General features: G+C 32.1%; 2 protein-coding genes across 2 annotated transcripts in view; one reads left to right on the top strand and one right to left on the bottom strand.

Moving 5' to 3' along the window:
* Positions 1-23,479, bottom strand: part of Rpn2 (Regulatory particle non-ATPase 2) — a 406,206-nt gene that overhangs the window by 60,223 nt on the left and 322,504 nt on the right. The gene's annotated exons all lie outside the window — the stretch shown is intronic.
* Positions 1-23,479, top strand: part of 5-HT2A (5-hydroxytryptamine receptor 2A) — a 97,493-nt gene that overhangs the window by 31,226 nt on the left and 42,788 nt on the right. Inside the window, exon 2 of the mRNA XM_074127475.1 lies at positions 4,762-5,311. Within this exon, the coding sequence (XP_073983576.1) occupies positions 4,957-5,311 (355 nt within the window). The 5' untranslated portion in view covers positions 4,762-4,956. The remainder of the gene's footprint in view (positions 1-4,761; positions 5,312-23,479) is intronic.

The raw sequence follows: 23,479 nt of genomic DNA on the forward strand, positions 1-23,479 counted from the left end.
ATGTCTGCAACGAGCTTATAAGCTTGTTGTGGCCATTTTATAAAATACTTTAACAACTAAAGAAAATCGATTAATTAAACTAACTGATTTTTACCAAATACTTCAGTAGCTCCGATTCGTAGTAACCAAAATTAGAACTTTCTGCTGTTACAGTTAAGCTGCCCCAAATTGTGCTCAGCAAAATTGGTAAAAAAAACACACTATTTCAGTCTAAGAAGACCCCCAAGGCGGATATTTCCGATAGAATCTGTACGGCTCACAACTCCTTGACTTACTAGCACGATGCCAAGTAAAAACTTCAAATCAGAGGTGTCTCTTGGGTACGTAATTTTATGTCAAGACTTTCTGCTACATTGGGAAACTTCATTTATAGAGCTTGATCAATAAATGCTCTTTGTTTCTGTAGTCAGCAATGATGGCTTTTATTTGGTATGTCTTTTCTGCTCAAGGTATTTAGTCAGCACCAAGCTTCTGTCTGGTTATTGCTCAAACGGGAATCATTCTCTAGAGTTGCACATCAATTGAAAATAGGGACCGCTTTTATGCGCTGTTTGACCAAGTTATTTTTAAATCCAATACCAACGCCGTAGGTTTACATTTATTACAGTGGTGAAAAGAAAGTAGGCAATATATATATATATATATATATAAAATACGATGTATAAAACCTTGTTGAAAATAGTGCAAAAGTTTGGAATTAGGAGTTGGCCAAAGTATAGAAAGACTTTGGAAGAAAGAAGAGGTTTGGTTTGTTTTGGTAAAGTTAAGTAAGACGTGAAGTATGTTGTGCTAGGTACTTAAAGTCTTTGTGTTTGTAAGGAGTGTGATGAAGGTTTACTTTAACAAGAGAGCAAGCATGCAGCATTCTATCTATCTATCTGTCTGTCTATCTGTCACTTTGCAACCTACCATCTCAGCTAGCTTCCGCCAACACTGTTGTAATTATTTTGCGTCCGTTCTGTTCCTCTAACATTAAACCTCTCTCCCTGCATTTTTACCTAGAGCTCTACTTTTGATGTTAATATTCTATTTGGCAGATGACAAAAACAAGAAATAAAAATAAAATAATTAACACTTATTTAAAACGTTAACTTTTTGTCTAAACATTATTATCAAAACACTTCCGTTAGCTTTTGTTTTTGTGAAACATTAAATTCTAACCAATCGCAATACAGTTTTTTTTTTTAAAAAAAAGTACATTAACTGAAATGTAACTTTATAGAGATGCTGCCCTAATCCTTCACCGAGAACTGAATTATAAAAACTATCCCTCTAGGATCAAAATTTATGTAAAAGTTATAAATGTGACGGAAAGTTTATGGAAAATCTTAGGAATTGTAACAGAAAAATCTCAAAAAGGTGAATAATTCTTGAGTTGACGGATAGAACCGTAAATTACCGAAGAATGGCTTTGTGAAAGGATTCTAGTCTTTCCTCTCCTTCCAGAACTATACGCTTATACATATTTTCCGTTGCAAATAACAATTATAGGTCTATGAAATATTAGCATACCAAGTTGAAGAACATCGTAGAAGTCATTGTAATGAAATTGTAAAAAAACTGCAAAATCTATTTAATACAATGATTCTTCCAGATCGGAGATAAAACCAAAACCTTATTGTAACATCCTCTGTTGCTCCTTAACGGGCTAAATTGTAAAAACTACTTTTTTGGAATTAAGGAATCTGAAAACCTATATTTTCGGTGTAAAATGAAAATAGTAAATTTGTACGATTAAAACATCCCATTAATAAAGGGAGATAAGGTAAAAAAAAAAAATCGAAATGTAAGTTAGTGTCGATTTTAACCTAGATATGTAGGATGTGTTTTTGTGAGGATAGCCTTGAGAAGCGGAAGAAAGTATAGGTAATAAATCTGCATCAATGGATTAAGAGCCTCTAGTGTTGGCAAATTGGGGGGTTGAGAGACACAAACAAGTAGCGTCATATTTTACATCCACAGCCGACATTCACAACAGCTTCCCGACCAATACTTTTAGATCTCTGTTAAGCCACAGAGATCTCGCAAACTATACTACTACTCGTATCTATCACAGACTACTACTAAACAAGTCTTTACAAATTAGTCGATCGGTTACTGAATTCCCTTCTTTTTATCTTCATGCAGTGTAATATTGCAATTCTAGCTACTTCAGCACCAACAAATGTATCCAAACTAATCTTATAAAACAAGCATTCCATAAGATGTCCCACTTTCTTATTCATCTCACAGAGGAGCTATTAGCTACATTTTTAAATGTCGAAAAGAGTCCGTTGGGGTTCACTTTATGCGGCGCATAGTATTGTGAATAGTTTGAGAGATTAGTATGCATAAAGCGCGCAAAACAACTATTTTGGTATCCATTTTAAAAATGGGTACACAAAATAGCCGCATTACCAGTGTCAACAATTAAAAATTTATTTCCAACATCTCGAAGGATCAAGGTTCCGTTATCAGTAATTGCCTTGATTAACAACAAGATTACATTTTATCAATCATAAGATCATAACTAATCTTGTCAAAAATTGTAAATTTAGGATGGAAGATTTGCGAGGAATCGGTCAAATAAAGCAACTCGTCCAAATAAAGCCAACGTTTCGACAAATATATCTCTTACAGTTTCTGTAACTCAACCAACCCGCAGAGCCACGCCATAAAGAGGACAATATATTTGTCGAAACGTTGGCAAAAAGACGAGTTGTTTTATTTGACCGATTCCTCGCAAATCTTCCATCCTAAGTTTAACAATTTGCGGTCACGAAAACTATATATTCAACAATTGTAAATGTTAATTAACCCGAATCAGGTATTAAATGTTATCTTGAATTATTTGCCTCTTCAGAAGAATTTGTTTCACAGCGCTGAGGATGACGTAGTCCTTAGATTGGAAGTCTGGCTAAAATAAATAATTTCTTTTCCTTGGATGAATCGTAGACACCAAAATAGATTAAAAGTTTCATTGTGATTGATAAAATAGAAAAGTCTTTTAAATAATAACCATCAACTAACTCCTGGTTATAGGTGCGTCTCTTTAGAAAATTAAAAAGTATTTAAAGCTAATGGTTCCCCCATTGAGATGAATAAAACGTTCGCTGTGATTTAAATCTGAGAATGTAAATTAGAATTAAAAACACATTCACATTTATAAACCTTTAGCGCTAAATCATTGAATTCACTGAAGAACTATAATTACAAACATTCTTAGAAGGTAACTATAAAAAAATAATAATTAAGAAGCACATCTTCACTCAATGTAATTACCCTTGAACTGCACTCTTAGTTCAGGTAAAGGCATTATCTACACATTAAGCTACTGGTACACTAACATGGAAGACTGCAAGTAACCATGGCAAGCAGGATGAAGATAAATTATCTACCATTTAACTCCTGCACTCGGCAATGGTTATGTTCACAGAGGACACTGATTTAATAATATTCACTCTTTAACTATTTTATTAAATGCTAGAGTATTGTATAAACAGTTTTACATTTATGAAACAATAATTAGATAAATTAATACAATAATTTCTGTAGCTTAGCAGAAAATTAATAGCAGTAAACCTCAAAATACCTCTTCTGTTACTTTATTAAATGAAGAGTAAATTTAATTTTAAAGCTTTTTTCCAGAGAAATGTGTGATAGTTTTGAGAATAACTGTTCATCTTTTTTTTTGGTAACTGATCCCATTACTCCAATGGGAAGAAAGATTATTACCAATTTTAGTCACACGTTTTTAGTACTATGTACTGTTAAGACTAAAGTACCTCCACAGACTGCCAGAAGACATACCAATCTTTAAGGCAAACACGCATAATGTAAAAGATACTATTACAATAGTTCATAAATATAAGCCCTGAAGATCAAATAGTCCTTAGGTCGGAAGCTTGGCATTAAAAAATGGCTGAAATTGGCAATAATCTTTTTTCCCCTTCGTGAACAAATTGGAAGTCTTTTCAAAGAAAAGTTTTATATAACTCTATCGTAGAGATTCTCATTATATAGAGAATATAAACAGTTTTCAGGGTTAAGAGAGGCAAACGGCTTCTCTGAGTCAATATGAGAACTTGTTCACCTCAAGGATAATATCCAGCATTTATTGAGTTCAAATTTTAGTAAACAATTCATTGTTGCTTAGGTTGTTCATTGTCCAGCTTAGGTCATGAAGCCAGAGAAATGCTTTTGTAGGAATGTTTGGTAGGAACGAATCCTTTTTAAATGAATGAAACACAGTTTTCTTATTATAGCCATAAAAATAATTGTGGCTTTCAATTTCCAATGCATAACACACTTTTCAAAATTCTAGAATAAAAAGAGAAGTAAGATTTTATTTTTGAAGATATTATCAATTTCTATTTATACATCTACCGGCTTCAAACAATCCCATCACAAATTAATTCTACGACGCATAACATATTACGTCTCTATCAGAACCATTCCCACCGATCTAAAAATAATTTAACCTATGTAATCTCCGTCCGTTACAAGAACTTTTTACTCTTGTTTTTTCACACATTCCGACCCCTTCATAGTCCAGCTGACATCTTTTACTCTTCCTGAAGATCACAATCATCAATTGAAAAAACGCTGCCCCGCGATTCACTTAAACAAACCCCCTCTCAATAAGATTTGAACTTATTGAAAGAATTAACCAATTCCTTTTAATGAGAAATGTATATTTTAATACTATTTCTAATTGGGAAACAAAATTTGATATTTTTGCCAATATTATCTATGAACTAAGGTATTTCTTGTTTGTTACAGGTGTGCAGTGTAAGTGCAGTGCTGTGGTTTGAAGAAAAAAAGTAAAATGGTGAAATGGTGAAGTAGTGTTTCAGAGAGAAGAAAGTGGTAAAGTTGTAAAAGATAAGTGATAACAGTGTAAAAGTGTTGTTCAGGAGTAAAGTGGGAGCCTACTTGAGAGAGCCACACATTCTCCCTTCTCCATCATCGTTATATATGGAGTGGGAGAATACCAGCAACATCTTGTGGAATATCACAACCATTCTGGGTAACAACAGCAATATCACAGCGGACGATCTAGAAAGATGGTCTAAACATCTACAACCGACAACAGCAGTAACTACCATACAACAACCAACACAGCAGCATAGCTCGCATCGTGATTGGACATTTCTGTTCGTATTGTTGTTCGTAGCGGCCGGAGGACTAGGCAATATATTGGTGTGCCTGGCCGTCTGTCTGGACAGGAGATTACAGAATGTCACGAACTACTTTCTGCTGTCGCTAGCCGTGGCCGATCTGTTAGTCAGTCTCTTCGTCATGCCACTGGGCGCCATACCTGGGTTTCTTGGTAAGGCTTTCCTATTAATAACTTTACATTAATTTCAACCAACATCTACGTGCTTCAACATCAACTTAAAAACTTTATATGGACACGTTAACCACATATAATCTCAAAAATAAACATTTGTAAAAAGTAATCGCCTATTTTTTCAGGCGGGCTTAACGTCCTACTACCAACTAGGTGGACGGGGGCGGAAGCTCTTACTTTACTATAAACAATTTTTTATAACAAAATAAAAAGTAGTCATACGCACGCGGGATTCGAACTGAGGATCTCCCACTTGCAAACCACTAGACCAACACCCGTACCTTTAAATAATTAATAAACATTTGTATAGAAAAATAGTTCGTATAAATGTACTGCTTTATATATGTATAAACTTTATTACTGCTCGTCATTTACGAGAAAATTAGGCAAACTGAAAAAGTCAATCTGAAAAACATACACTAACGAGAAAGAGGGAGAAAACTAAAATATAGGATTTATAGTATCTACCAGTGGATGGATTTTATTCGAAATCTTAGTGGGGAATTGCGACAGTAGTCAGAAAATCGATCAGCTGATAGTTTTGAGAGGAGAGTAAAACGTGTAAAAAATATTATCAATCCATTTTCACAATTTAGCCCACGGACAGCTAATAGGTGAGAAGTTTTTCAGTGAATGATTTATCTTGCATCTTTCTTCAGATGAAAAAGGAATTTAATACTCTTTTTCAGACCAGGCCAAAGCCAGCCCACGCGCCCTTACAGTCCATTACTAAGTGGCAAAAAATAGGAGCATGAAACTAGGGGTATGGAAGTGATCCCATCCGAGAAGGCTACTCCTTTTCTCATGGTTAAGCCTCTAGACAAGCTAAACGATCACTCCTTCTGCCAAAAGGAAAGTCTAAACATGAAATTTATTACATGAACAGCTGCAATATAAATTTACAGTCGCGAGGATTTGATTTTAAGTGGCTTAGGAGTTTAGTAGATAAAAATATCTATTATATTTTAATTAGTAAATTTTATTTTATTAAGTCTATAGAAAATATCTAGCATATGAGAGATAAAGACCATTTATAAAACTACTTTACAAATTTATTGGTCCAGAAAACCTGTATTTCCAAAATCTGTGTATTGTCAACATCCCTTATTAGATGGCTTGTCATCAACCACACCCTCTATTCAGCACGATTTTTTTTTTTTTTTTTTTTTAAATATGACGCCCAAATTTTAAATAGCATGCAAGTACAATACTATCTCTTCATCTGACTTATTATCCTACTTACACTTCAAACGTTCCAAACACAGAAATCTGTTAATATTTCAAGAAAAAATACGAAATTGAATTACAAAAATACAGATTGTTTAGATACATCCTCACCAGGTGAATGACATTTGAAAAAGAAAGTTGAAAAACTATTTTAATTAAAAAGAAAATAAGTTTATGCATATTAAAATGTGGGCTGCAATGATTTTTAACTTAATTTGCCCAACTCGACTTGGTGGGCGTACATACTAAATGTAAACTAAGCAGAGTAAACTTGAGTGTATTGATCACAAGGTATTATAAAATATTGCCGCCATGTGTGTTAGCTGTGTATACATGTGTTTGTTCGTCGGTCCCAGACATGTTCGCTTTACCATGAATCGAAAAGTTACAAGTTTGTCAACCCAAACAAGCAGGCTAAGTATGGTGAGGTAGCCAGCCAGTCATTGGGTTAGTGTAAACGAGAAGCAGTAAATTCTCATAAATGAAATAGAAGCACTAAGATTACTGTTTTTCCCTCTAAACTGGTTTCTAAGAACCAGAAAGCTATAAATAAAGGCAACTGTTAACAAATAGCTCAGGTCTCAAACAATTAATCAACTCTTAATTTAAATGATCACGATTCTGAAATAATTTCTTTAAACGTGGAAACTGTATCAATCAATTAGTCAATACCATGAGACTGTTACAATGATTGTATTTAACACCCCCCTGAGCTCTCCAGCACTAAATCATAAGAAATACAGTGAGAGGGCAGAGTACACTAACTTTAGAACAGAAAGCGGAATATATTAGCCTAAATCCTTTCCAGTTCGTGTAATTTGTAGGCAAAATAATTAATAATTGCTGCAGAAGAAACTAGGGCTACTCCGTTAAGGTAACAAACAGCTGCAGGAATGGTGCATAGTATGTTCGCTTGATGGATTTACTAACTAATTTTTTTACTTATTTTTCAATTTCTGTTTATACTAAGATGAAAAACGAATTTCGAGAATAAAACAAGATTTATTCTTACTGTAAAGAAAAATGTATCTTACACAAATACAAACGGCCATATATACATTACTTAATAGTGAATACACTTATAGAAAAAGAGGTGGAGAGATAAAGCTCCGGTTGAACAACCAGAACAAGGAGATGAAGCCCAGTGCTAGTTGGTATCCTTCCTACTAACAGGGAATATGAGATAACAACTGGAGTTTCCGTGTTCTCCCAAGGGTGTTGTAACTGTTTTGTCATAGTATACCGGCTACTTCCAAACATCTTTTTTTCTTTTTGCTACAAAATGAAATTATCATGAGATTGAAATATAACCTAATAAAAAGCAAACAATAAAGAACAGAAAGTGAACAATAAAAAGATCATATTAATGTTAAAGGGTAAATAAGTAAATAAATAATGTATTAATCCATAATATTATGGAGTGCACCAAAAGCTAAAAAAGACCACTGCATAAAATATTCATTAAAAAAGAAAAAAACAAGAAAAGAATAAAGGAACAAAAAAGCTAATCCAAAAGACAGTAATAACTGAAGACTGTAAAACAAACTACTTTGACTTTTTAATTGTCTTAGAAGTCTTGAGAAAGAGTTGCGAGATCCGCTATAAGATGAGGAGAGTCTTTCTTCAGAGTCCATTGTAGAATGTTACCAACGTAATCTCAAATCGTTTTTATCATTATTACGTTTTAGCCGTTAGCTGGCTAGCCCCAACTTCAAACCTATTCAAATCATTTTTATATAATTTTCTCTTTAAACATAAAATACTTATAAAGCAATTAATATCTCATAATGTTTAATCTTTAATAAGTACACCTATAAATTGATTTTTAGCCATCGCAACAGTTCGGTGAAAAGATTTCGTCTTCAACTATGTTTTCATCTTGCTCTACCCCTTTTCCGACTCATCTATATTCTCACTTTTATTTCTTATTATCTATGCTTCAATCATTTGAAATCAACTAAAAAAAAGTCGTTAAAAACAAGAGAAAAATGAAAAACAGAAGTATTAATTAGTTAATTTTTAAGTTCATTTTTAATTTGAAGGTTTACAACAGGTAACATGTTTCAAATGGAAATCTTCTTTGTAATCTTTTTTATCTCTATATTTATATTCTTTGCAAATGTGCGTCTCGTAACTCCGTTAAGTATAATTATATCTCAGTGGATTCTGAAAAACGTTTCTTCGTTCCGTCCTAAAGTACTAAAATACGAAGCAAGCAACTGCACCAGTCATTTATCAGCTTTTTTCCATCATACACAAGAAAAAGTAGGAAACGAAATAGTTGCAGTGTGGATAGTCTATGATGTTCTTTCGTTATGTATCACTTAAGTCTGGTGGATAATCTGAATAATTATTATTATTTTTTAAATATGATGGTAATGAAATGAAAATCAAATAAGTGAAGAAATAAGATTATAGTTGGCAATTTACGGCCTTCAGCCTTCTTCAGAGAGAGATTAAAACAAGTGTAATTAAGGCTTGCCGTCTCAGTAAAGATCTTGCGACTATATTTGGTATCACTATCTTGTTTTAATAAGTGCCCAGTTTCTACCTACTCACTCCAGTTTACAGTATCAGGATTAGGCACACATATTGTAATCTCTACTCAAGAGGACGATTATCTTAGCTCTCCTCTATATCTCAATCTATCTCAACGAAATAGAACTCTTATTAACATCATATTTACTTATCTTTGATATACTACTTACAGGTAAACAAATCTGTAAATGCTTCTATCTTCCGCAGCAAGTTTGTATGTATACATAAGTTAATTTGACTCTCAAACACAACTGCCAATCGATGTGCTCCATTTTAATGATATCAACCAACCAAGTAAGTCTTGCAGCGATTTCCACTAATGAGCTGATAATAATAATGGTACATACTACTCATGCAATCATTAAATGTTTCATTATTATTCACTAATAATAATGAAACATTTTGTTATAAATTAATTTAAATGAATAAAATTAAATTTTAATTTTAAATTAAACAAAAATTATAAATGCTTTCTATTTTGAAAAGTATTGGATTTGTTAAACATTCCAACCTCAATAAATAATTCCTTTACTGTAAACACTTGAATATTCCCGAAATTATCCAATTAAAGTCCATTCGTGCAATTATTTGGTAATTTTAGGTAGATTATTAATCATTTCCTTACTTTTATTAGACAATCGAACTGTTAAAATTATCACGAAAACAAGGTAATCGTTTAATCTACTCAAAATTACTTTAGTTTAATAGCCTGCTAATAGCTCGAATAGTGAATAATAGTCCAAAAGGATACAGGAAGGCCAATTTAATAATTTCTCCTTTTTAGAAGGAAACAAGAAGCGATATTACCTTAGACAAGAATCCTAGATAAAAATTACAATGACTTTGTCTAGTGCAGTAACTTGTAAAGACATAGAGCCATCTATGAATGATGATATTTCTGTTCTCTAATGATAATACAGGAATCAGATGATTCTGTGAAACTTCGCTCACATCAAGCAATAACAGGCTGATCCATCGATGTCTTTGAAGCGTTTGCATACTCTATAGAAGCATTACATTACGGCCTTTCTTAATTTTTATATATGATTTGTTAAAACAATCTAACGCTGAATCGGCCCATTCAAAGTTGTGGTGAGGAGCAAATAAATGATCGCCGAATCCCTAGGGAAGCTAAGCCGCCACAGTTGAGTTGTGACTATCAAATTCGAACTTATACGTATAAAATAAAGTTGCACCTACAGATTTTTCTAAACGTGTACTGCAATCATATTAAAGCCAATGTTTCTACAAACTGAAGAACACTTTTAATAGTTTTTCTTTGTGTATAAGAAAACATGTTTCATTGTTGAAAACTAAAATTTTTTTTAATTAACTATGAGAGTTAGTGTCGGAACTTCGTATTTTTATAAATAATTTCTCAAGAAAGAACATCAAAATATTTAGGTGCACAATACTTGCAGTATCTTACTACCTAATTTTTTCATGAAACGGTGAAGAAGTTTCTTAAATTACAAGATAAATTGGACGAATAAATGATTGGACTTGAAAAACATTAAATAAATCTGTAATGAAGAGAGTAATAGCCTATTACCCTATGCCCGATCGACCGAAGAATACACTCCAGATCGGTAAGAATAAAATGTGCGATATATTCAAACAGTGTGCAAATCCTCAGGAGGCGCAATATTCACGAGTGGAAAAATGTATCCAATAAATGTGATCCGCAGCAGCAAAGCAGAAGATCTTTATATACATGAGCAAACATAGTTATCGAAGTTCTAAGAAAATAGGAACAATAATCTATTTCTGAAGCCACCAATACCATCTGCAAATCTTCCATCCGAGTCTTTTTTTGGACGACCTCTTTTTTTTCTCTGTCTCTCTTCAGTCTACGTAAAACAAATTATGTAATTAAATAATGATGTATTATTTACAGTCAATAATTCATTCTTATAATAAGCTACCTAGATATTTTAAAAAAGAATAATATCAGCACGTGTTTATTATATAATGTACCTAATATAATTATTTTTAGACATGTTTTCCCTTTTATATGTTTTAACCAGCTGCTATCTTTAGAAATGTAATAACTTATGTAATCAAATCATATTTGATCTGTCAAAGTTGATAATTTATGTTTTAATTATACATTTTAATATTCTCCTTTTCGGTGATTCAACTGTACAGTTGATTTAACACGACTACAGCGTATAATTAACCACATTTCTCTTAGTTCTCTTTTAATATTAGCATCAGAGGAGAATGTATTCGTTGAAACCTTAATTAAATATACAATTAGCCGGTATATTATCAATCTGTTATATGGATTTTGACTTCCCTTCTCTTACATTAATAAAAATAGCTAGTTATTTATAAAGGGAATATTGAGGGATGGAATTCACACGGTGTACTTTTGGCAAAAGTATGAGTGTTTAGATATTCTAATATTTTCTTTTCACCTGAGACTTTGTTTCAAATTACATAACTGGAAAACAGACTGCAGTTAGTAAGTTTTCCGACATTATGGAAGAATGATTAAATTTTTAATTAAATAAAATCATTCTATAATTTGTGCTGAATAAGATCTTACTTAATGCTGGACAATATTAGTTCTTTATGTATTTATACTTTATATTTATGAAAAGGTGAAAAGACGTTTTCAGAAATGGCATCGAAATCAATGCATTTTAACTGGAATATCTTATCGTCATAAAATTCTTTGTTTTACACAAGTAAAGACAAGATCTAGGCTAAGAAAATCTAGACTAATCTTACTAATAATTCGCTCAATGTAACTTGTTAAAATTTCACACCACCAAGTTTACATTCAATGCATTATCCGTTTTTTAAGTCCATAAATCATCCTTTTACCCCTCTACTTAACAGTGTGGCTGCAGGCACTGCTAGCAAAATAAAAATAAAGTGTTTTTTCTTTTTATTGCATCAATATTGAGAAAGATTAGGTTTACAAGTTCGGCCTTCCTCTTTCTTCCAGCTAGAAACCTAAGTAAGCCTCTCACTTTTTCTCCCTTTTGGTCTTTTTAAATAAATCTGGATTAAGTTGTACTTTATAAGCTGGAATCAGTCCAAAACACAATTGCTACCAGATTTTGCGATCAGTATAATAGGAAAAACCACTAAAAGAAAATTGTTGGCGGTTATTTATTATAACATGGAAATTGTACATATGCCAAACAGTTATCTAAATTCATACTGTAGGTAATTATAATTATTATGATTTTTTTAAAAATTTATTTGTTATTCACAATCTACAAAAAGAATAAAATAGATAAGTATTAAAATTTGAAATGCACTTTGTTCTTATGTTCTTACTGCTTATTGTTACTTTACTTCTATTTACTGAGAGAAGTAAGAAGAGGTAGAATTGAAATTTAGTCAAATTTTAGGAATGACAGCTTAAAAATTAGGCTCCTAATAATATTATTATTAAACTAATTTATAAATAGTATTTTCTTTTAAGCAACAAATGCAATTAAATAAAACAATATTGAAAGAAAAATAAATTGAAGGGAAATGCAAGAAGACTGAGCACCGTATATGCAATTTGGTAAGGTAATAGAAGAGAAAGGCAGTTGCGAAGACAAAGTGCAGATAGAAGAGGTCAGCGAAAAGGGCAGTTAGGATGCTACACCTGGTAATATTGAATCAATCTCTGTCAAAAAGTAATAAAAAAAAGGAATCTCCTACTCAATTACAGAAGGAAACCTGGGATCTCCAATGTTAAAACAGTAGAAATAGATTATGGCAGAAAGTGTTTGAAACAAAAAAAGAAAAGAAAAGAGAAATGATGATATAAGACAAGAAATGGAGGTTAAGGAGATTACGGAGCAAGAAAAGTAAAAAGGAAGTGAAATGTTATGGACTCCGACCCCTCACAAACATTCTCCTCAGAATCCTTAAAGCAGACGAGGATGGCCGCTCGAAGTTGAGAGGAGGAGAGGAATGCAGGAAAGTGACTGTTGGGATAATAAATTTTGGAGGGATGATTGACCAACAGCAACCCAGTAGAAGGAAGTGGCCGGTTTATTATTTTCTTCCTAATTAACAAGCTGTGCTAAACAAAAAATAGGAAATCCTTACTCGACAAAAAGAAAGATAAAATATCCACGAACTGAAATTTTAACATTATAAAAAGAGAATATTGTAAGTACATAAAAGTGTTATTATTTAATTTATTGTAAAAAGATGGTGCTGAGGGAAAGAAGTGTTGAGAAGAATAGTAATAAAGCACAACTGTACTCCTGTACTCCTGTATCCAAGGTCTTTCAGCGCGTCTGTATTACATTCTGGAATCAATAAAACCGAAACTAAATGGCAGTTAAGATTCGCGCTGGTTGCAGTAAAATTCTCATCATCTAACATATATATATATATATATACGAGTATATATATATACTTTTATCGATCGAAACATACCCACGATAAATTTAGATTTGTCTAGATTTGAAAACCTGAAGAAGTTACGAGTGCTTTTTTTTTTTTATGTTTAGTCTAATTATCTTTGATTGAATCCTTTTACAATGGAGTGAGGTTAACCAAGAAGTACAATGATGGGCGGATTTTCTAACAAAAACGAAATTTGGATGTTCATTTCTTTGTGAAACTTCGCCTTCGGGCTGAACTTTGATTTAAAGTTATCCATTTGCAATAGTTTTTATTGCGGCTCTATAGAAAATATATCAAGGAAATGAACTCATCATTTCGAGATTGCTTTTATGGGTTTTCTAGATCAGATAAAAAACAGGTTTCCCTATTTTTGATTAATAAATAATTCTGGATGGTCACGCCAAAAACGCACTATGATTCTGAAACTCAAAAAGAACAACTTTTTATAGGCATTTACAGACTCAAATAATAGTAATAATAATAATAATAAAATAACTCAAGTGTTAATTAAACTCAAGTTTGGTTATTAGCAAGGCAACATTAACAGCAGCAATACGTAGAGAAATCCACTAACTTCAGAAAACCTGTCAAGCCAGTTATTTGATGAAAGGTTTAAATCAAAGTAAAAAGGTGAGAGTTCACAAGTATAAACTAAAAAATATATTAATTTACCAAGTTAGGAAGAAAAATTGCGAAAAAATGTTAATATATAGAACTTTTGATTTTAGTTAATGTAAAATCCATATTGTAACCATTTATAATAATGCTTCAAAATATATTGTATTAAGCTAAACTTTTAGGTAGAGGAACTCTGAGATTAAAGCTCTAATTGGAGATGGTCAAAAGACCAATAGCATTTTTAGACCCCTGGAATCATTGTTTCGAATTAGTGCGAGAGAAAAGTCAATGAACGTTCAGATTAGTTTGGCTGGAGTTATGGGAATTATTTAATAAAAAGTTTTGAATCAATTGAGATGTAAAAAAAGAAAAAGTAAGAGATCATTGTGAGAGATTAAGTTGATTTGTAGAAGGGGGCGTTGTAATGTTTGGGCAGTACGATTGACTGGAAGAATTGTTCATTCTATTGATTTGGAATGCTTGGATGAACACAAAACTTTACACCAAGTATGTACCAAGTTTTTATAATAGTGTACAAGAGAAGTCCCGTTTTTCAAGAGAACGTTTCAAACAACTACCAACTATTGTACGCTTTGTTTTGTTCCGATAATAAGTTCCAGTCTTGCTAACTTTGTGCATGGATTGCATGCATCTGAATACAAAGATACTACGTCTGTTTGAAGAAAGCATAATAATACTTTTGTGATAGAAAATGGATATTTATTGGCATAAAGTTGCCATTGTAATGTTACTGTGAGGATACAGCAGTTCAGAAATTAAACTGCAGCGATGTTACGCTCAATGAATCGTAGAAAAAGTTAAGTGTGTATTCCTAAGTTCGATGATGGAATAGATGGCGATTGGAATAGAAAATAGATCAATTATAAAATATTTTAATTATATAAAAAGTTACTGCTGATTATCGGTTAATTCTTGTTCTTTAGCTATGAGTACAGTTTCGCGACTACAGCCCGCAGAAACGCCTTTTGGTAAATTAAGAGAAAAACTATCAAAGCAACTCTGTTTAACCTTTTTAGTTTAGTAAACCTCCAGTTTGGAAAAGAACCATCAAAAAGCTTTCCAATAGAATAGCTGTCAATATGGAGCCATCCAAGACGGTCGCCATGACTATGTAACTAGGAAAAGGCACCGTCTAAATCGGCAGGCAAATTTTATACAACAAACCAGTGTGAACCTGTTGTAATATTACCTAATCTAATTGCTGTAAAAGTTAATTAACCGACGAAGGAATTGCTTGTAAGGAGTTACTCTAACTTAAGAGAACTCTCAGTAGGTATAGTTAGCGGAGAAGATTGTTGTTAACGGTGTTAGGGAAAACAGATTGATGTTGGGCGGGTGATCAAGTGATAGGTGCTCCAAGTAAATCAGTGTCCCCTATTTCTATAGTAATCTGGTCTTAGTATTCAAATAGAAAATGCTAAGTACTAGCCTCTCAGATGAAATATGGCTTGCTCTCTAGACTAATTACAATAATCACTATCCATCCGATGATTTCCACCATTATCCCTAACTGTTCTGAATACTCCAGGCTAGTTAGAAACTTCTCATTCTTGAATAATGAATTCAATAAGATAAAAGATAACACAAGACATTATTATACTAAAACTATTACACCCAAGGTAATATGGTCACCGTTCTTGGAAAGAAAAATTTAAATAATCGTTTGATGCCCTCCCATGTTGTGTAGACAGATGCAAACAATTAGAAATCATTAGTCAACATATATTTGTATTTTTCATTCATTGCTTGCGGAATTGTATTGTAGAGAATTTTTCAAGGTTCTTCTATGCAGAAAAAGGCCAAATTCAATAATGACATAAATGATTTTAAAATGAGCTGCCCTGACGTAATAAAATTAATTAAAAAATATATTCTTAAAATTATATAACTATAGATCGGATTAGCTAATATTTTAATATAAATACATGAAATTTGTACAAGAAAATTAAAAAATATGGTACGAGTTTTCTGAATAAATTTTGCAAATTTTACTTTATGGATTTAAATCTAAATGTGGTGAAAATACAACTTCTAATTAACTATTTTTTTCCTGAAAAAATTTGTGAAATGCATTAATTTGTAACTATGACTACGGAATTGTAGAGAGGATGATTTTTGTTCTCCAGATTTTAAAACTGTCACAGAAGTGTAAATGATAAACTTGATTTGCTTCAAAAATTTTATATTCTAGAAATACTTCTAGTATTAGTTGATATCCAACACAATTTCTTACTGTTCTGAAATGGCATCGTATTACAAGAACTAAAAAACATGATTGGTTTAAAGTGACCACATATTGCTAAGTTTAAACTATGTACACCATATTGTTTTTTGAGATATTCGATTCATGCACGCTCACATAAACAGACAATTCATTTAAAACGTTTTTCTCTGGAATGAGAAGCCTACAGCATTTACTCGCGGTGAAAATCGTTTAACGAAAAATTTGTCTCGAGCATAAAAGACCTTACTTCAGGGTAAGAGAAAAGTAAAAAGTAAGTGAAAAATTAAATGTCCTTTTGGGCTCGTGCGAACGCAGCAATATTTATTCAGCAAAATTAGTATTATTATTATTTTTTTTTAAAAAAGTGGTTATAAACCAATTTAAATATCTTATTTACTTGTTGCAAGAGTAATCAGGCCAAGTAGAGGATTTTACAACGACCTCGGGCAGCTGTCGTGGGAACTTTTCTACGTTGTTTTAAAATAAAAACCAAATGTGATTTAATATGAAGTACATATGTTAAAAATTAATTAAACAAAAAGTGTAAATGAAACACCAAAAAGAGATAAAGCAGTGGAAGTAGAGTGAAACAGCAATCCTTAGTTTAATTAAACAAACAGAAAAACAAATTTATTCGAGTGTAAATTGTATTTAAAGTCCCTGAAATCTGTTACCCATGAATTCATCCTAAAAATTAACTAAAATGTTTTAAAGCATTTTATGAAATTATTGCTAAGCTCACTAGCGAATGACAAAACTAACTCGCAGGAAATAGGATAAATCTGGAGATTGTGTATTTTCAACTATATACTAGATAGTCACGTTTTCTTACTCATTCTTCGTTATTTTTTCTGAAAAGCATCAAGGATTCCTATCAGGTGGTGGTTCCACGATGTCTACTTAACAAACTAACTTTGGAGACGTTTGAAGAGGGGTTGGCAAGTTTGCAGGATCACCTTGATTGCAAAGACACGCAGATGGTTGAAACAGACCAGAATTACCTGAGTGATAGATCGTAAAGAACTGCTTGGATCAAAATTCTAAGTAACCTTCACTGGAAAGAATAACCCATATTTAGTCTTAAGAGATTACTCTTAGTGGTTCAGCTCTAAAAATTGCTAAAAAGACCTTGGAGGGCTCATGGACTAGGGACTCCTATTCAAAGAGACTGGACATTGATGAAATATGAAAAAAAAAGAGAGCTAAATCTACGGGGTACATGCTTTTATGGCATGGCAATGCAGGGGTATCAAGAATTCTAAAAAGACCAGAAGTAGTATATTCTGCCTTATAAACTTAAGAACATCAAGGACAAGGTTAACTGTCCGGAATCTTATTAAACGTGACAATTCATGCTCCCGTCTACCAGACTCCGACTCTTCACAATGTTTAAAACATTTCTCATTTCTTCAACCTATATATTCAGCGAATATAAAAGTGTTGTATGGATGCTATGGATCCATGCCCTGTAAGTGCGCCCTCGGTCCACTACTTTAAAATAATATAAGAAAAATAGTTTCAATAGTATTAAATTCAACAAATTCTACCTGTTGCTCAAAGTGTTGCTTTTACTAAGTCCCTCAGGGTAATTCTGAATTACAAATTCTTTGTACAAACTTTACTATGAAGTTTTAATCTGTTTTTAAATGTTAGAATTGAAGATAAAAATTACACTCTAAACATTCAGATTTCTTGTTTGGATGATTAATTTTAATTATTTATTTGCTTTGAAATATTATATTTTTTTCAAAAATAAATTAAATTAAAAACAAAAATTGAAAAAGTTCTAATTTGTATGGCAAAAATTGCAACATCAGAGTAAGAGTAGCAGTTAGGATGATAACTAAGCCATATTTACATATATATAAATATATATGTTTAATTAATGATCGGAAGTAAATAGATAAATGAATTGACGCAGAGAAGTAAAAAAGAGTTAATGTGGTTGAGAGAGTAATGCAGGAAATTGAAGGAAACAAAGTGAAGTGAATTTAATAAATCACTTTTTCTTAGACAAGGAACAAGTTATGATCTTGTAAGAAATGCATCCGTTGGCATAAGAAAGAGGCACCATCATCCAGATAAAAAAAAAAATTTGTTCACCACTTTAAGAGAGTATCAATCAAAAAAGCTGGTTATTCATGTGAAAGTGAATACTTTCAGAACATTAATTAAATTAATCTACTACTGAAGCCAAACATCGTCGTGATGTAGATAAAATATTTATCGCGCCCCAACTCATATTGCTGTCGGCGTTTTAATAAGTAAAGACGAAAAGAAGCTATCTGTCTTGCTTGAACAAATCAATAAGTTCTTAAACGTTGCCGCCTACGAATTATGTCAGAAGCATACTTTTAAAACTTAATTGTTTAACATTTTTTTAAAATGATTGATTGTAATAAGCGTATTTTTATCCGGTAGAGTAATAGTCCAAAAAAATATTCGCAAATGGGTGTGGTCGAAGTACTCAACGTCGCTTGCTTGCCTTGTGGATTGTATGCTATAGAAGTTCTTCTAAACTTACCTCTATATATATATGGCTTGATTATAACAGAATAATTTATAAAAATAAAACTCAAATGAGTTCACATCCAAAGTCCATGTCCAAAGATTAATGAAGAAAGTATAGAAACTGTAACAGAACTAGAAATGGATGTGAACTCTAGGAATACTATTTTATGCAGTTAAACTCTTGAATTGCATCAACTTTTCATTTTAAACACATCTTATTACCTCTGTTCAGAATCCCATATCATAGTCAATTGAACTGTTTTATTGAATGTACTCTTGCTGAGAAATTGATTCCAACCAAATCTAACGAACCAACTCCGAGCAAGTTCAACACTCAGTCAGCGTGTGTTTCCTCCACACGTTCCTCACCATAATACCTCTTCAATCCGAGAACAATTTTTTACGTTAAACTCTTCTTCAAAACAAAATTATTCTTTCCATTTTCTGTTTATTAATTTGTCTTAAAAGTTTTTTACTTATTCATGTTTAAGTTGTATTATTGAAATTTATAATACAACAGAGCACAGCAGATAAAAACAAAAGTATTTTCCCTTATTTATGAAGAAGCGAATCAGAAGATCCAGACTGACATTATTCGGTTAAAAAGTATATTAACTAGGGTCCAGAAGAAAATGATGAATGTAATTAATAAAAGATATCATGAATCTGACGATAAAATGAAATCTTGTCATTTCCAGTTCACTTGAATTCCACTTCCACTGTCGATACCATAAGCAATCTAAATTCTAAACAATTGCCAAGTAGTAGGTAATTCTTTACAAAGTTATAATTACATCACCAGCTATTTCAATCTGGCAGTGTGTTACAGTTAATTAACGCAGTTTTTATAAAAGATATAAATTATTACTGGAAATATCAACTTTATTATTAAAAAATCATTTAACTGAGAAAAAAGCTACGGTATTTATTTTCAACATATTGTAGAATTTACTGTCATATTTCCTTTTAATATCATTTAATTTGTAAAATTCATTTAGGCCACTATCTGACTAATGCTCATCATTAAAATTCTTTAAGGATTGTGATGTTTGTAAGCTAAATATTTGTCTGTCTTATTTAAACAATTAGGTTCTTGCTTATAATGCTTATCATTAAGTCATTACTATTTTTGAAGCTGGCGTTACGACCAACTGGCAATAGAAAATGAGGATACTTTACTTTCTCATATATCAAATGAAACAAAATCCAGAATCCAGAGCGGAAATCGAACCCACTAAAACTACAATAAGCTTTGCGATCTTCGCCTCTAACCACTCTTGGATCAAAATTTAACAAAAAGAATTTAAAGAAAACTGACATTAATTAAGCTTGAAGCTTGAATTACTCTTAGTAAAGCTTAGCGTGACTGAAACGTTGCTGTAATATACGAATTGCATTACATATTTAATTGAAACCAGAAAAAAAGAAGGAGATATCAGTTTAAAAGTTCATTAACTGAAACTAGGTGTAATCAACAAAATTGTAAGACTAACATCATGAAAACATAAAAGAGAAAAAAGATCTTGCGTCAGTTTGGAATGAAATTTTCAGCCTTAATTTTCTTTGCTGTTATTCTTTAGACAGCCTCACATCAATATATTTACTCAGGTTGTTAGTCTTCTTTTGATGTCTTGCTTTTTTATTTAAGGCCACTTTACTTTCTTCTCACTTAAGTTAAGCTAAGGTTATCTAATTCTAACATATCAAAAATTCTTTCCAGCAACTTTATAAATTGTTTCATTTAAACTACGTTTATTATTATAATTATTTTTTTTTTTTTTTGTTAGTACAAAGACCTAGAGGATGGGATTGTCTCGCTGACCGGTTTCGGAGTTTCATCCGACATAATGGTAACAATTGTTCTCTACCCTGTGGTCAAAATTCGCTGGAGAACATGTTCGCAGCTCAAATCAAACTTTTTTTTGTGATCGCTGCTTCCACTAAATGAAAACTGCTCTTAAACTTAGCCTTAAATAATTCTGTCCTGGTTTAATGAGAAAAACGTAAATTACCTCTTATTTACGGGTTTTGTAAATTTCTTTTACACTATGAACTTACTTTACTGCAAGAGTGCTAAAAATAGTAATTTCTTGTTCCAATATATTAGTATCGCGTATAAAATTTTATCAAGTTATATACTCGATTTATTTTATTTTACGATTACAGTAATAATCTAAGTTAAACCATTTAACAATAAAAATGTAACCATTTAAGCAATTTGCAACTAATATTTAGAACTGAATCGTTTTCTGACTTACTTAGTGTACATGTGGTATTTCTCAATTTAAGAATTGTTTTTTAAATACACTTGTAAACCAGTTAACGATAGCCCCCATTATTTTCTTGATTTCAGTTTGCATTTGGTATTTCGAACAATTTTTTTTTAATATCTAATAAGTGCAACCGAATAAATGTGACAATTATCTAATCAAAAGTTTCACTTTTAATGCCTAGAGACACAAACCAAGGAATATACGCTGTTACTGGTGAATTCATACCGCTTTATTTAACGAGACAAAGTTGTTGGATGTTTTTTAATTAAAGAATTCTAGTCACTACAATTTAATAATATCCAGCTCAACATGTACCCTCCTCTTGGGAAATTTAGATTCTTGAAAGTATTATTTGTCTTAAAATTATAATATTTCTTATAGAAAAAATTGGTATTTAATAAACTGAAGATATATTTCGGAACTCATGGAGGTACTACATTAAATAACCTATTTCTTACAAAATAATTACTTTTAATTTAAACTTATTTATAAAAGTGAATCTTCAGAGTAATGAATGAAGAACGTAATAACGCCTTTTATCATCTGTTTTTATTCCTCATAAGAAGAGCAGCAATTTAAAACTCTGAAGAGATACTTTTTTAAACCCTCCCTCAATTTACTCACAAGAGAATATAAAAAAAGGAACAAAAGAAGTTGCTAAAGAATAACTATAAAGCAGGAGGCACTGCCTTAAGCCCGGCCATGCACTGAGACGGCAATGAGTTCAGATATTGGCTGAGATAACTTCACTTCTTGTACAAAACTTATGGAAAAAGAGGAAAATGGAATGTGAACGTCAAGGAGAGGAAGCTCTAATTCAAAAAAAGAACACTAGGACTTGGCGAACGTATACCCAAAAAATGACATTAAGTTATTTAAGGGTAATAACTAATGGTAAAAAGAAAGCGACCAAGTGGAACTTAAAGCTAGGGTGACTTGCAGGCAGTAGTTCTTCAAAAAGTAATAAAATGTAAGGAGTTAACTTTGGGGAACAAATCTTCTTATATAACAGATAAATGGTTAACACATAAATGTGAAACCTGGGTACCTATCTCCCACAAGCAGCAAAAGGATGCTAAATATTTGGAAAAGGAAGGCTCAAAGAAAAGCGCGATTGAAATGGGTTGGCCAGAAGTGCGATTTCCCTAAAATGTGGTCTAATGGGAAACCAGGTGGGCAAAGGAAGATAGCACGTTCTTGTCTGCTTTGGATGGATGATGTTGAAGATGACGGATCAACAAGCTTGGTTTGTGAAGATGGCGGAAGAGAAACGATCAAAGAAGTGAATGGCAACGAGTGATTCAAGAGGCCCTGGTCTTGTCAGAACCGTACAACTAATGGGGAAAAAAGAGGAAGATAATATACATTAAAAATGAAGCTTTACATCCAGTTTAGTACGAATTGGAAGTTTTTAAAAACAATTTTCTGCAAATAAAAGGCAGTTTTTCCAGGTATAATAATAGTTATCCAGACACAAATGTTCGTTTACGTTAAATAGAAAATGAAACAATTTTCCCTTTGATCTTTTTCCAGCCAATTGAACGAGCCCTAACGGTCATTATTTTGATGAAAATGGTCAAAAGCAATTTTTGTATGTGGTCCAATTTCATGGACTAACAATGCACATGATGGAAAAGAGACTACTGCTTTGTGCAATTAATGAACCTAACAACTGTATATGCACATAGTGCCCTCTCTCTCTCTCTTACTCTTCTCTTTCTCTCATTCTCTGAAATCTGAGTTCTGAGAGAGACTGATGGAAATTCATTTATTCTGTTATTTATCAACTGTTAGTACAGTTTGTCCCATTGTTTGGATTCTTTCGTTCTGTTCACAAATGTTTAGCAATAACTGAAAACCCTCTTTAGCATCGAGCTATTCAACACTTTTTTGGTGTTTAGTTCCAATACAACCAATACTAATACAACTGCAACGAGGAAATAACAAACAGAATTTCTTACAGTTTCCGTTTGCATCACGGCCAAAATTTCACAAGTGATTGAAAAAAAAGTAGAAAATTAAAAATCTCTAACTTCAGTTTTTAGAAAATTGAAGAGAGACGCTGCGTTGAAACAATAATCTGGACATTTTTTACATTTATTAAATAATTATTTGTAAATTGGGGAAATAGAATATTCTCAAAACGACAGTTTTAATGAAGACAGTTTTAATATCTCTTAGCCGGATATATTACTTTACAGAATGGTTTTTCTCCCTTTTTTGGGGAGGTTTCCTTGAAAACGGCTCCATTTTTACATTAATAACCTGGAATATCCATTACATACTGGTAGATCTAAAACTTTAAGATTTTTTTCTCGAAGAAATGGAGAAGACGTTGGGTAGATTTCCCTCGAAGTGCATGGTTAT

The sequence above is a fragment of the Rhodnius prolixus genome, unplaced genomic scaffold, assembly GCF_049639745.1.
Source record: "Rhodnius prolixus isolate KJV_2025 unplaced genomic scaffold, Rpr scaffold_3, whole genome shotgun sequence".
Classification (NCBI taxonomy): Eukaryota; Metazoa; Arthropoda; class Insecta; order Hemiptera; family Reduviidae; genus Rhodnius; species Rhodnius prolixus.